General features: G+C 32.7%; 2 protein-coding genes across 7 annotated transcripts in view; one reads left to right on the forward strand and one right to left on the reverse strand.

Moving 5' to 3' along the window:
- ANGPT2 (angiopoietin 2) overlaps window positions 1-9,984 on the forward strand; it is a 43,702-nt gene extending 33,718 nt beyond the window's left edge. For all 4 annotated transcript variants that reach the window (XM_038175948.2, XM_038175950.2, XM_038175947.2 and 1 more), the window contains 4 exons: window positions 3,758-3,859; window positions 4,367-4,533; window positions 7,967-8,097; window positions 9,551-9,984. In XM_038175948.2, the coding sequence (XP_038031876.1) occupies window positions 3,758-3,859; window positions 4,367-4,533; window positions 7,967-8,097; window positions 9,551-9,711 (561 nt within the window). In that variant the 3' untranslated portion in view covers window positions 9,712-9,984. The remainder of the gene's footprint in view (window positions 1-3,757; window positions 3,860-4,366; window positions 4,534-7,966; window positions 8,098-9,550) is intronic.
- Window positions 1-15,337, reverse strand: part of MCPH1 (microcephalin 1) — a 125,683-nt gene that overhangs the window by 69,876 nt on the left and 40,470 nt on the right. For 2 of the 3 annotated variants that reach the window (XM_027455113.3, XM_027455112.3), the window contains exon 12: window positions 14,069-14,146. In XM_027455113.3, the coding sequence (XP_027310914.2) occupies window positions 14,069-14,146 (78 nt within the window). Of the gene's footprint in view, window positions 1-10,863; window positions 12,780-14,068; window positions 14,147-15,337 lie in introns of those variants that run through there. The other variant, XM_038175946.2, reaches the window with a different exon arrangement.

Below are 15,337 nucleotides of genomic sequence, written 5' to 3' on the forward strand. Positions count from 1 at the left end.
TCCATCCTTAAAAATATAGTATATAAAATTAACGTAAGTATTTTTTGTAAAAAGTAACAAATCAACTTACGTAATTATTTTTCTTTATGCAATCTTTGCTGTAATGTTTCATTTACTGTATACCTTTCCAAATAAGAAACCAAGATTGTATGCAGATTTGAAATTCTTAGTTTCACAGTAAATATTTTAATATAAATTATTCTAGCATAATGATCTGGAGAACAAAGGATTGATTTTATGAGCAAAGCTAAATAGGTGAGGGCTTGTGAGAGAGGGTTTCAGATTGCCAGTCAATCCAGAAAGCAAAAAGTTTCACAGTGTGATGCTTACTTAAAGTAAAAATAATATTAACATTTTAGCTAGTTCAAGGGGGCAAGAGTACAACCACAAAATACAACAGTTAGAAACCATACACTGAAATCTCAAACAACAATTATCTTGTCATCTTTTACAACAGCTATTATGACATTAAAAGGAGATGATGTAAACCAATACAAGCCCTTCTGCTGTGCCACACTTTCCACATAATAAAGGAAAAGATTTCAATTTCGAACACCATATAACTGTCATCTTTTAGAAGCAGTTACAGATGACTAACATGATTTTATTTGGTGTGGAAAAAAATACTATGAAATTTACCTAAAATTTATAAAATCATTATTGGAAAATCTACATGAGGTTTTTATGGATGTCTCTTCTTGAATTTCTCATTAGGTATTTCAGTTCTTACTAAATTGCTTCCTTTTTCAGAACAAATTTTCACTACTACAGAATTTATCACAAAGAGACTATTGTGTCTATAAAGTCAGTTGTCTTGCCATTCACATGTAAAATATTTGTGTTATAGCCAGTATCTATTTTCTGTAAGAAGTGCAGTTTGAGAGTATTTTAATCTCCTTAGGACTGAATATTGCACTATTTTAAGGCATTTATATCATTAAATTAATAATTTCAGTTGAAATGTAGATGATATACCCCAAGGAATTTGTACGTAACATTCAAAACATCAATTAACATCTACAACAGCAATATCAGACTGGACCATGTAAATTAATACCTGGTCTCTCCCTATAAGCATTTAAAAACTACACATTTCACAGAAGGCTGAATCAGTTCTGTTCTAAATCTGGTTTACTTTACAGTCTTTTCAGTGGGATGAATCTTCAAAATCAACAACTTTCTCTACAAACAATGATATTTGACCACTTTTTTGATCAGCATTTTATCTTACAGAGACACTTAATAAAAGTATCTGCATCAGCTTTATCCCATTCTTAGTAACCTTCTTCATAGCCTTTTGTGGCAATCAGTTTTCATATATGCACTGTACATCATAAAATAACTTTTTAAAACAGATCAACCTCTTTGTATAATACCTTATCTTTAGAATGTTATACTTTCCTTTTCAAAGCAATTTTCATTTTTATTATGTTCAATTTATATACCATTACCAAATCATTACCAGTCATTAAATACAGATGTTAGTTAAAAACAAAACAAATAAGCAAAGGAACCCCAGGCTTTGAGGTATAAGGAACTTCATGCAGCAGTACAAAATAAAGTTGCTGCTTTCAATTAAATTCTATTCATATGACATACTTTAACCAGTCCCTAATTCAACTCACTTTCTTCCTTCTAAAATCTCTTTCCTAAAATCTCCAGTTGAATGTCTCACAATTCTCTGATGTTGAACAGAGTCTAGACACAACCTTAAAATACAGCACCTGCTTTAGATTTCCTATGTATTGTAGCCTACTGAAACACTAATATGTTTAATATAATCAGCTCTAAGGGCTTGCTTTCCTTTCAGAAACCTTTCCTACATGTCTTTCCTTTCAGAAACCTTTCAGAAACCTTTCCTACATGTCTAGGAAACCATTTCCTACAAAGAACTAAAAACTGCTAACACCAAAAAGACCATCTCCTATAAATGGGGATAAGAAAGACATACAGCTTCAGTGACAGTCAGTCATGATTAGACACATTGTCACAAGCTGCAGTAATGAGTTATGCAAGAAGGAACACCACCAAGCAATTTATTTATTTTAAATAAAGGAGAAATCTCAAATTAATGATGAGATGCTCATGTATTAGATGCTCATGTAATGGAGAGTGACTCTTTGCGCAATCAGAAAATGACAGGACAAGGGGGAATGGTTTTAAATTAAAAGAGGGGAGGTTTAGATTAGAGATTAGGAGGGAATTTTTCACTCAGATGGTGGCAAGGTACAGGTTGCCCAGAGAGGTTGTGTATGCCCCATCCCTGGAGGTGTTCAAGCCCAGGTTGGATGAGGCCCTGAGCAACCTGGTTTAGTGGGGGTGAAACTACATGATCTATGAGGTCCCTTCCAAGCCATTCTATGATTCTGTGGTTCTATGTTTGTTTTTTATTTTATTTTTAAATTTTATTTTTAAATTTTATTTTAATTAATCTTAATGATGAAATATTCTAAGTCTAAGAAGTCAAGTCTTGACACCACTACTGTAGATGGGAAGATTATATTTTGCTTATTTAATGATATAGCTAAATAGTTACCCTACAGGTTAAAATTTAATGTAGTTTAATGCTGAAACTATAATTTCAAAACTTTCAAACTTGAAATGATTCTGAAGAAGCCCCAGAACTTCAATATATTGGCAGGAAGTGCTGAAAACCACATACATACACAAGCTTCTAAATAAGAGCACCTAAAGCATTAAAGTATCAAGTCTCCAAACAGAAATACTTGTACAAAGAACTTTAAGATTTTTCTGAGTATCTGTACTAACATCCAATATATGCAGATAGTGATTTCAATATGACTTTCAATTATACTGTTTTACACAACCTTTTCTATTGACTTCACACTTCCCTTAAGTTTTGCTAGTTTCAGAAAAACAGAATTAGATGTAATAATTTTAAATCTTCATTTAAAAAAAAAAAAAAAAAAGATCCTAAGTATTCACAGATTCTTCTTGTTAATTTATTCCCTATTTTTCTCAAACATGACTCAAAAATTACCTCCAAATTTTCAAAAGATTTTATTTCTATCAGCATCTTCCCAGTTGAACCTTTTCTCTCTTAGAGTTTAGTGAGTATATACCAGTCATTTCCTATTTTATTTTAGAAAGAGATCAACTGAACAAGTCACCTATAAATTTGAACTATGTTGTACTGGGGATGCATTTATAGTGTATTTTAATACAGAGTTCAGTAAACTTTCTACTATATGTCAATCCTTTCAAATGTACAGCAATAACTTGGTAAAGTCAAATATGATCTATGAATATTTGGAAACATCATAGTATAGTAGCTACATTTTAGTTCTAGAATATCTACAATACAGATCATTTGTTGTAGTCTGAATAACAGCATGGCTTCAAGATTTAACTTTTCAGCTATCAATTCTACACCTAGATTCATAATCAGGTGTAGATAATCTGCAAACATATTGAACAAAGACAGTGGAAATAAAAACATTTTTCAGATTGTTCACTGTTTGAATTTAACAGCGTTAAATGACCCATTTAACACTAGCCATCAGCTGTTTTTAAGGTGCTGTTTGTGTTCTGATGCATAGTGAGTTATTTGTGGACACCACAAATTATTTTACGAAGATTATGAAAATCAACATTTCTAGGTTAATACACATTGTATACTTTAAAACTTGCCACTACAGAGAATTATGCAAAGTATATGCTCTATGGTTTTTTTTTGTTTTGTTTTGTTTTCCACAACACTGCATGAACTTAGACTGTTACATACTTACTCTGATAGGCCTACTGTGACATGGAAACTAATGGAGGAGGCTGGACAATTATGCAAAGGCGTGAAGATGGCAGTGTGGATTTTCACCGGACATGGAAAGACTACAAGATGGTAAACGATATTTTCTGAGGCTTTAATATTAGTTATTGTAATCTAAAATCTGATATAATAAAGTATAATAGCATCCTTAGATGCTATTAGCATCCTTAGAAATCATGAAGAGTTTATAAATTGCCTTTATCCTTAGATGTTCATTTTAAAAATGTCAGAGTAGTATGAATTGTTTTCTGACGCAGACTTGCAAGTGTGGTATTTGTTTTTAAAGAGTGACTTCACTTTTCATTAATAACTATTCCATGATATGTCCACATTTTTGAGTTATTTATATTTGTGTTGCTAGTGGCAACTTGCTCCAAATAATCTATTGATTCACTAATTCAGATTCCTAAAGTTGTCATTGCTGAAATCAACTTCTTGAAATATCCAGAACCTTCACAGACTAAAATTATGAGTTAACAGACTGTTAAAATGGATCAAGTGATCACTTCAAACACAAATAATAATAAAAAATCCACACACAAAAAACACAATTATTTAAATATACTACTTGAATTACAGGGATTTGGTGATCCTGCTGGAGAGTACTGGCTAGGAAATGAGTTTGTTTCTCAACTGACAAATCAGAAGCGTTATGTTCTCAAAATACTCCTGAAAGACTGGGAAGGAAACGAAGCATATTCTTTGTATGACCAATTCTATCTAGCAAATGAAGAACAAAAATACAGGTAAGCAGGAAAGTCTGATCTGAATAAAAGAAAAAAAAAAAAAAGATCTGAAGAAAATTATCCTAAACTGTGTAGATGCATTATCTTGTTTCCTACAAATTATGTGCTTTTTTTTTTCAATTCACTCAGAAAGTAGCACTTGTCTTGTTTTTCACCTGTTCCCTAAAATATTTTAATATTTTTATTTTTCAAAGGAGACAATGTACATTTTGCTAGTGCACACTGTGTGTGCGTAACAAACCAGATGCACAAAGATGAAGAGAGTATGGCATAGTACAGGATACACATACTAATACAGCAGATGGCAGTGCACAGTTTTCAGGTCAATAAGAACAAGTCTGTAGTTGCAGAGGAAAGAGGGGCATTGTACATCCATCTTCTGCTCTAAGCATGTAGATTCATCTTTACACAGAAAAATAACTGTCATGTTCAAATGTACACATGGGGTAACTCTCAAAGCTCCGTAGTAGAAAGGTATGAGGCGGAAAATGGGTTTTATTTTATTTTCACATCACAGGCAAATTTGTCAAAGAGAACTTTTAGACAAATTTAACTTCTAGATTTGCTTTTCTTCTTGTCTCAACAAAATTTTGTATCTTGCAGCTGGGTAACTGTAATTGACATTTTAAAGAGAGAATTCCTAAAATCTGTTAATGAGTTACCTTGTCTTTAAGCAGACAGTTAAACAGTTAAATGTTTCTTTACCAAAATAAAATTGTAACAATTCCTAAGTTTTAAACCAAAATTAACATTTACCATTTGTTATTTGAATAAAAAACAAACAAACAGGAACCATTTGCTGGATCAGCATTGCAAATGGCTTTAAGATTATCAGTCTATCAAAGACTATCAATGGCAAGAGACTATCAAATCATGATACCAGGGAATCAATAGGTTTCTGAAAGGTGAGTGACAGATAGACAATGCTGCAAGGAGATTTTCCACTTCAGTCTTTCACCAGAAGTTCACTGCATACAGAGCTAATGCTACCTTCTCATTCTTTTAACCATTTTCTTGGATTCTCAAAGAATAAACTTCCTACCTATGAATCTGAAGCTAATACCAAATACTATCCCAACCCCTACAAACCATCCACTTTTAACAGGAATTTTAATGGACATATTTTTGCTTCCATAACTCATTAAAATATAAACTTCACAGTTTTTTCTTACATACTTGTTCAAAAAAAATGAATAAACTTTTAATATTATCATAGCATTTTAACATAGTATCAGCCACAACTGAATTATATGGGCAGTTCATACTCTGACAGGCTCTTCGTCTGCAGTAGATATCGTATGATGGTATATAGAAGAACTCAAGACTCCGCAGTATAACAGATGTTTTCCTACTACATGGTCTGGGAAACATTTCTTTATATGAATCTTACAAATTCATCGAGCTTTACCTGACTGTACAGAGAAAAATACCTACATTTAGGTCAATTTCTCCAAGGTCACTAGCAACTATTTGATGTAAACAAAGTCAATCTGACAGCCAAGAGAAATGAAGTTGTTACTTCAACTCAGGTCTTGTATGCAAAGCAATCTAACGCTATCAGCATCTCCCTCCCCCTGAATGTTAGATCTTAATGCCTTAGTAGTATACAGCTGTCTCATCTCCAAAGCAAATATTTTTTCATCTGGGAACAGTTAGAATCAACAGCAGAGATTTTTTTTTTTAAAGTAATGCATTAAAATACTTGGTAAGACAACCTTTGCAATATGGGTCATTACCCTTGTCCATTTACATGATTAAAAAATGGTTACTGAAAACCAAGTTGGTTGTCTGTATATAGATATTGAAAAAAAATCCAAACACAGACTGCATCACAGAATGCAGTAGTTTAAAGAACATATTTAAAATTATAAAAAAAAAAAATAGAGATTATTCAATCAAGAACAACTTTCATTATATTAAAAACATTAAGACTGCATTAAGAATGCAGTTGGTTCATAAAACTGACATTTCATAGAATAACAGAAAAAACTGAGATCAGAATGAACTCTAGCTGAGTCCAACTTCCTGATCTCAAAGCTATGAGGTCAGACTATGTGCCTCAGGGCTTTATCCACTTTGGTCTTCATTACCTCCAAAGATGGAGACTGTACAACCTCTTCCACTGCTTGTCTGCATGGTGAGGATTTCCTGACATCTAGTGATGAGATCAGAATCTCATTTCAATTTATATCCACTGACTCTCATCTTCTGTTGTAAGCCATACATTTAAAAAATGATTCAGTTCTATGAAACTCTGCTTTATATTAAACTTCAAAATATGTTTGCAAATCAAGCTTAGACTCATACTCTGTGCTCAGAACCTTTAGTAGTATGTTAGAAACTGGCTTACAGGGACCAGTGTTTAAATTTAAATTTTTAAACTTGCCTCAAGAAAAAACAAAAACAACAACCAAAAAAAACCCAAACAGAATATTTAGCTTTTTGAGATTTTTGAGGAAATTTGTAATGAGCTAATCTTTTGAAATGCAAATTCATTCATTCTTAATATTTTTACATAGGAAATATAAAATAGGTTAAAATAACTTATCTATTAAATTCCCAAAGACAACTTCTATCATAATCAGAGAATTACATGGAAGATGTATTACATGCTTCTCTGGGGAGAAGCTGGTTCTCAGAGTCAGTTCTACTCCTTAAACAAAGAGAATAGCTCTGAGAAAGGTAAGCTATTGATACAGAAATGCAATCAGTAAAGGGTCATGGTGGGAGCAGAGGGTTTAAATCCACACAGTTCAAGACATTCACTTTGAATTGCATAACATAGTCACAGCTGTGTAACTGCCTTCCCAGGTCAGTGCTCCGGTATCTCTTCTCACTGTGTCTGTACCTGCATAAGGAGATCTAAACAGGAGCAGCATCGATGAAAGCTTGACTTGCTAGGGAAGTGAAACAAACTTAACAGGAAGAGGAATTTGGAAAGTGGAAAAGGAAATATTTAGAAAATCCTTAGTATCAGTTACTAGTCGGTAATTGAGAGTCCTGGTAATGCTCTTATCTCATAGATGCCACGTTGTAATGCTACATTGCAATAGTGTGGTAATAGCAAAATAGGAACCAAAAAAAAATTAAAAAGTTTTGGTTAAGCTTTTTAACTTGATTTAAAAAAAATGCACACGACTACTTACAGAAGTAAGAAAGCCTAATTAAGAAATTATATATGAAAAAATTATTATCTACCTGCTGTCATTTTCTTCTAATATGGCATGAACAAAACAGCCATCTCTGCTAACATGGACACTGTTCATTAGGATATTGTGCTGACCATTTCTGCTCAGTACAACAGTGCATTAGCCAGAAGAGAACTGAACTCTTCGAACAGGATGCTTACTGCAAATTATTTCATCATTATTTTGTAGATCAACTGTCATAAACTTCCACAAAATATTTGTTTTTCCATTCCTCTCTTCTGCAGGATCCACCTTAAAGGACTTACGGGGACAGCAGGCAAAATAAGCAGTATAAGCCAACCAGGAAATGATTTTAGCACAAAGGATGCAGACAATGACAAATGTATTTGCAAATGTTCACAAATGCTAACAGGAGGTAGGAATGTTTTTTTCTTTCTCAGTCTTCCTATTTTTATTGGCACAGAAATTGTCTATGAGATAAACAGTGATAATTTTGACTTACTAAATTTTGACTATTGAAGAAATCCAAAGCTGACAGAAATGCTAGAGTGGTGACTCTAAATGAAATATTTTACCATTTGACAAAAGTTAATGTAAAACAAGAGAAGCTAAAATTGGGAAAACAAACACACACACACACCCCAGTCCCTCAAGCTGGAGTACAAGAAAGTCTGCAATTAAGAGTGACAGCAGATTCTTCCAAGAGTGAGTTAACAGTCCCAGAGATTAAAACACCTAAAGGCCTTCAAAACTTATTTTAGAGATCCAGTTGATCAGTGAAATGGCTCCTGATTTTTAGACACAAACACATTTCTTAACTATCCAAAAGAGAAGAACCTCCCCAAACCTGCCATATGACATATATACTACGGAACGATACAAGTATTTGTACTTTGAAGTGACATTGAATTGAAGTTGAAATTCTGTATTTCAATATGATCCTCAAATGTCAATGCATGCATTTAAGATAAATCACTTAAGAGGCATGTACACTTTAATAATCGTTCACTATTTATTGGAGTTCTAGGTGATGTTTTGACCTTGAACCACACAAGTCATGCTATAATTTGTCAATCTAGAATTCTATATTCTGAAATGTAAACAACTTTTGTAAATTTAACTTCTCTTCCTGCAATCTCTTAAGAAATGGTTTGTTTCCCTATAGCACAAAAAGAGTTTCTGCTAATCTAAAAGGATAATTGGATTGCTGCCCTGTAAAACAGAACATGCATATTATCACCATCATAACAAAAGTATAAAAATATTATCTTATTAATAAAAATAATTTTTCCTTATGACCCACTAAGACCCACTAACAGGTCAGGACCACAAGGTTACAATATAAGTTTGGGCTGCTTTTTTCTCCTTCTTATCATGTATCAACACAGTTTTTTGATATTATCTGCACACAGAACTAAAACAGATAGCTGAATTAATCCTCTAAAAACAACTGAAAAGGGAATTTAAATCTGCAAAGAACAGGAATGTACAAAAGAGAAGATGAAAAGCAAAGACAACTCAATATCATTACACTTTAAATAAAGTTTTGCCCTCAGATAGTCAATATAATTTAATATTGATAATTAATTAACATAGCTTCAGTGTCTTCTCTATGCAACTTTAAACTCCAAAGGATTACATAAACTTTAAGAACATGTAGTTAATACCCAAATACCTTTCCTTACTGGGTTGGAGGCAAATATTTTATATTGACACTTTCAAACCAGGGGAACAAGAAACTGGTTTTAGATTTGTTTCTCATTTGGGGACAAAAAAGAGTTTAAAGTCTTCATATATACTATTTGGAAAATTATTTGTGCAGATATTTTTCATCTGCTGACATTTTCCTTTGTTTTCTGATCTTGCAGGGTGGTGGTTTGATGCATGTGGTCCTTCAAACCTCAATGGAATGTATTACCCATTACGACAGAACAACAACAAGTTCAACGGTATTAAGTGGTACTACTGGAAAGGCTCAGGATACTCTCTCAAAGCCACGACTATGATGATTCGACCAGCAGATTTTTAAATGCTTTTGCATTCTTATGTGAATTATGTATTGTATAGTCTTCAAAGACTTCATTTGCCAAGCATATAAACACATCTGCAACTTGTCTCATTTTCAAGCCCAGAAAACATGCGCTAATGTTCTGAAGGGATCAGTTCATTCCAATCCTTGAATTGCAATAGCCTTGATCCACTAAAGCTCATATTATTCAACTAGACACAAAGTCTAAAGCATCAACATGATATAACAGTTATTTGGCCAAATGACTGAATAAAAAGAATATCCAAGAAACTGTCAGACAACTGAAGGACTGTCTTTTACCGATCATTTATGTTATGTATGTGTTAGTAAATAACTGGAACTGTGAAAAATATCTAAACTAGTTTTAGCAATATGTATTTTGCCTCATCACTGAACTTCAAACATTACTCTAATATAAAACACTTAACTAGGTCTAGAACTATTTATCTGTGTGCCTGTTTGCCGTTATGTACATAGAAATTATATTCTGTAATTAGCTCAATACTGTAGTTATTACATTCTTTCCCCCATAACCTCCTAAACAATTTCTTACACTTATTCATTTTTTTCCCAACAGCCTGTATTACTTTATTTAACAGAGGACGAATAGCATTTAAGTACTTTGCATTTATTCTTGAGAAATACCATGTACAAAAAACACCATTTCTTTCAGTTTGCACGTATTACAGTCACTATCTTTAAGTTACAAAAATCCCTGCAAATTATAGTGTTTCTTTACATTGTTATGAAAATTGCACTTTTTTATTACCTTGTCATTTACCTGTAAAATAACTGACCAGTGTTTTATAAACTGAGACAACAGCATTAACACCAGATGTCTAGTTGTCTATGACAATCAGTCATGGTGCCGTATTCCATCTAAATATTTTGTAAAAATAACCTATCTTAAAAACCATATGCATGTTATTTGATGAAATTCAATTTATGCCTGTGACTTAAAGAAATAAGTTTTGGAAAAAAAAAAAAAAAGGGGGGGGGGAGGGGGAATCTGTAAGTTACCAAAGGTCATACTATAATTTTATTATTATTATTATTATTATTTTTTTTACAGTAAGGTTCTCCCTCAAAATTTTTCATGAAGAAGGTAGGCCCTCAGTGTATGACACAATGTGAATAAATGACTCTACCAGGTAATTTTTGACTTTTTTTTTTTTTTTTTAATTACATAATTTAATTCTCATGCTTAGTCTTTGCTTTAAAGTAATAATTTTATAAATTTTTAATTTCAGCAGCTGACTGAATTAGCTACAAGACCTCATACCATTAGCTAAAATACCTCATACCAAAACAAAGCAAAAAGCCCAGACACAAGATTTCTGGAGGCTTGCATAATAAAAGGCATTGTATCTTAAAAACAGTAAATGATTTTGAGAAAGATAGAAGTAAACTTTTCATTTCAAACTGGCAGTCATTAAAACTCTGTTGGACTACCCTACCATTTACAACACCACCGTTCTTTGCTGAAAATACATGTCAGCATCACTGAAGAGCATTAGAGACAAAAAATACTTCTAAATATTACTTCATGACCTGATTTTAAATAAACATAAAAATAAATAAATAAATAATGTAAATTAAGTCATCATCTGAAGAGTTGTACAGTACAATTTCAATATATTTAAGATTACTCTAAGTAATTTATTTTTTCTCGTAGGAAACTTGTAAAGATACACCAAATTAAAAAGAATACTTCACAAAATTACTTTCATGAATTTCTACATGTCTTTAGTCTGGTAGAAGACTACCAATATAGTAAAGGGTTTGAAGCACATGATGTACAGAGAGAGTTTGGGAGAGAAGGCCTTTTTTTTTCAGCCTGGACAAGACAAGAAAAAAGGGAGACCTTACTGTTGTTTACAACATCCTGACACAGAAGACAGAGGCAGACCCTACCTGGAGGTGCACTGCAGTGGAACAATAAGCAATGAACACAAATTGGAATTTGGGAAATTCCACTTAGATAGTTGGATTTTTATTTATCAGCATGAAGGTGGACCTGAAAAATCCCTTAGTATCCTGATCTAATTAGATCTGCTTGGAGCCAGGTACTAAAACCTTCACAGGTACTTTCTGACTTAAGATATTTTATGATTATATGAAATTGAATAGAAATAGCATATTTCCTCCTTCATCGCATTTAATCAGATAAATAAAATACTCCCAACATTTCTGATAGTAAATATATATAATCCAATAATAATCCAATCCAATAATCTGAAAAAGGCTTCTTAAAAATTGATTGAATCTTGTACAATATGAATACTTACCTAGCAAAGAAAAATAGTGCCAACTTCTGGTTGATAATAATGTTCATTATTTTAATAAGAAAACACAAACACTACTCTAGCCATTCTACGATAGAAAGTGCATGGCTACTTTCAATTTGCTGGGAAAAGAAAAAGCTTTTATAAAGCAAAAGGCTCTTTCTGATGACTATTCCAGGAAAATGATTAATGATACCGTGATAGACATTTAACAGATCAATTGTTAAATGATTTTTTAACATGGAGTTCATCATCAACATGAATGTAAAATTATAGAGTGAATCTGTTTTAAATGATCTCATTATCTAAATGAGACTGCATGGATTAAGCTGCAAACAGCAAAGTGAAGTGAGAGGAAGGCAATTCAGACTGAATGCAATAGGAAAAAGAAGGCTGCAACCATTCCTTTGGTTTAATACAAATAATTAAAACACAGTGATAATGTAACTCCCTTTAGATTCCTTCCTGTAATGTAAAAATAACCAGTACATAAAAGTAGAATGCCCTTCCATTTTCTCTAATGCCCATTAGGAAGCAGAGAAGAAATAACAAGAAAAGAAAGGTAAACTCCATTCATACTCAAACAAAAATTCTATCTTTAACTATGAGGTATCTACACTATCTACAGTAAAACACAAGAATGACCCAAGAATGGAAAGATGACAGAAATATCACTTTCAACACCGACTTTGTTTGCTGAAGAAGCACCCTGCAAACAAGTTTCTCAGCACAACCATGCCTCCTCCATTTTATCTCCTCATCATCTCTCCACTCCTCCTAGATCTACATTGGGAACAAAAACTGTAAACAGAATCTAAAAAACAACACCAGCAGGAATCACTTCCCAAGAATGCTATGTGAGTTGTTACTGATAGCATACTTGGTTATTAGACAAGGTTGTCTGAGAAGACACTCAAAGCAGCTTGATCTGAAGTACTGTGGTAGGGTGTTTTTTTTTTGTTTTGTTTTGTTTTTTATTGTACAAATACAGAAAAAAAAAAGGACATGCCTGTTTCTTTTTCACATGAAGCATTGCCATTAAAGTATTTGTTATATTAAAAGTTTGCTTCCCGCCTTTAGGGAAAAAATACTACTTTATAATGAATGATTGATTTCTTGGAACTTGTTTCAGAAAAAAAAAATGTTACAGTGTCTCTTCACTTTGGGAAATTATAGCTTAAAATCATGGAGCCTAAAATCAAGTCTTTGTCTTGAACAAGTCAGTTTACATAAACTATGGATTTAGAAGGAAAGTTAAAAATGACCCCTTAACAGTCAGTACAACTATGGTAAAAATAAAGTTCAACCTCCATTAAATGTTCTGTGCTCAAAACCTGTAAGAAACTTTGAGAAACGAGTAACGGATAAGAATATATTTATCTAGCTTCAGTGTAAGAGAAATTGTGAAACCTTTTTCACAAAACTATTGGAGTAATCAACCAGCAACATGCTGGAGTATTTTAAATCCAAAATGAAATTAGCATTTAAACAGTTACAACACATGGAATGCAGATATTTAGATCTGCACAGATATACCATGCCTCCACAAATGCACTTTTGTGTTAGTTTGCAACTCAGTACTTGAGCTCAGCAATGATCATTAAAGAAGGGACAAATGCTTCATTTTACCTACTAAATAGTGTTAGAAGTCCACAGTAATTTTACATTCCAAAAGCTATTTTCAGACTGAAAATATTGACACCATGATGTGACACATCTTCTCACTAGACAATAACGTGCCTTTCCAGTATATATATGTGTGGGTAGAAATTAGATATGCCACAAGTAAATTAAAGTATATTTATATTTAGGCAAGATGTTAGTTTATTCCATTGTTAATTGGTGAATTGACCTTTTGCACCTTCTGTGTAATGTTTTGCATAAGTTTCAGAAGTTAGTTGTTATATACACTTCAAAAATTAGTAGATGAAGGAGAAAATAACTCCTTATAGTATATTCTTTAACAAATATGTTTTTTCTTCATAGCATTCATGATCATTATACCTTTGTATAGGGTCAATAATTTTTCAGATAAAAGTGTGTTTAAAAGTTTAAAGGGCAATCAAACTTACAGGAGCCGCAGGGAAGTTGGATGAAAGTTCATATGGTTCCTCTGAGATCCAATGGCCAGCTTCGAAAGACCACAGAACCTAAAATAAATGAAATCATATGCAGAACTTTTATAATTTCTAAAATAGCAAAATACTTGAATGTGTAATTAGAACCAGCAGTGCAGTTACAATACTTGGTCTGATATTTCATTTACCCAAACCAAATGATTCTCTAAAAAAAAAAAATAAAAATTTAAGAAAATCAAGCAATCTGAAAAGTACAAATTTTACAAATAAAACAAACCATTAAAATACCTGTCATATTTCTATGCATGGCCACGTTCATTTTCAAAATCTTACAAGGATATTAAAAGAGTCTACTTTTTGCATTGTGGTACTGGAATAAAATTAAACAGGCAGTCAAAAGGGAAGAACATCAACAATTGCCATATTATATCAGTTCTGATCTCTTGATTCAGTTCATTATTGAACTTCATTTTTCCAGCCTGTCAAGATCCCTCTGAATGGGCACACCCATCGGGTGTATTAAACACTTCTCCCGATTTTGTATTATCTGGAAGTTTGTTGAGGCTGCCCTCTGTCCCATCAGCCAGATCATAAATGAAGATTTTGAACAATACTGGACTTATTATCAACTCCTACAACTGTCTGGGATTATGAAACTATTATATATAATACATGTCAGCCTGCAATGATGAAAAGCTCTGATTCTCTTAGGTATCCTCTTCTGCCAACTGTACATCATAGATCACAAAAAATGTTGCTAACAGAGCAGAGTACTGACTGTCTAGAAACTACATGATCATTTGTGTTCAGCTGAGCTCCAAAATCCTGGATGGATATGATCCTTGCAGACTTGTGATCCTGACACTGGACAACTTTCAGACTTCTGTTCCCATCAGGGCCATCACAAAACGGATAATCAAAGAGTACTTCAAATGTTCAGGGATATCTTTGGCTACATAGGGACTCCGCATTTTTACATATTGAAAACTGAAATATTTCCTCTGCCTGTCACAGAAATTACTTTCTATTGTTACGATGAGCAAATGAACATAGTGTTTGAACTATGATTTTACTCTAAGTGTCCTTTATATACTACTTCAAATAGGTGTATTTTCAACTTCTGAAGTGTACTTTTCCAAAAAAAAAATCTAAAAATATTCCATCCAGCACTTTCTGTAGGTTGATTTTCTATGCCATTCTTGAAAAAAAAAAATCATTATAAGTTGCAGCCGGTAGACCTAATTTTACATAATTTAGCCATAA

The sequence above is a fragment of the Anas platyrhynchos genome, chromosome 3 (assembly GCF_047663525.1).
Source record: "Anas platyrhynchos isolate ZD024472 breed Pekin duck chromosome 3, IASCAAS_PekinDuck_T2T, whole genome shotgun sequence".
NCBI classification, from domain to species: domain Eukaryota; kingdom Metazoa; phylum Chordata; class Aves; order Anseriformes; family Anatidae; genus Anas; species Anas platyrhynchos.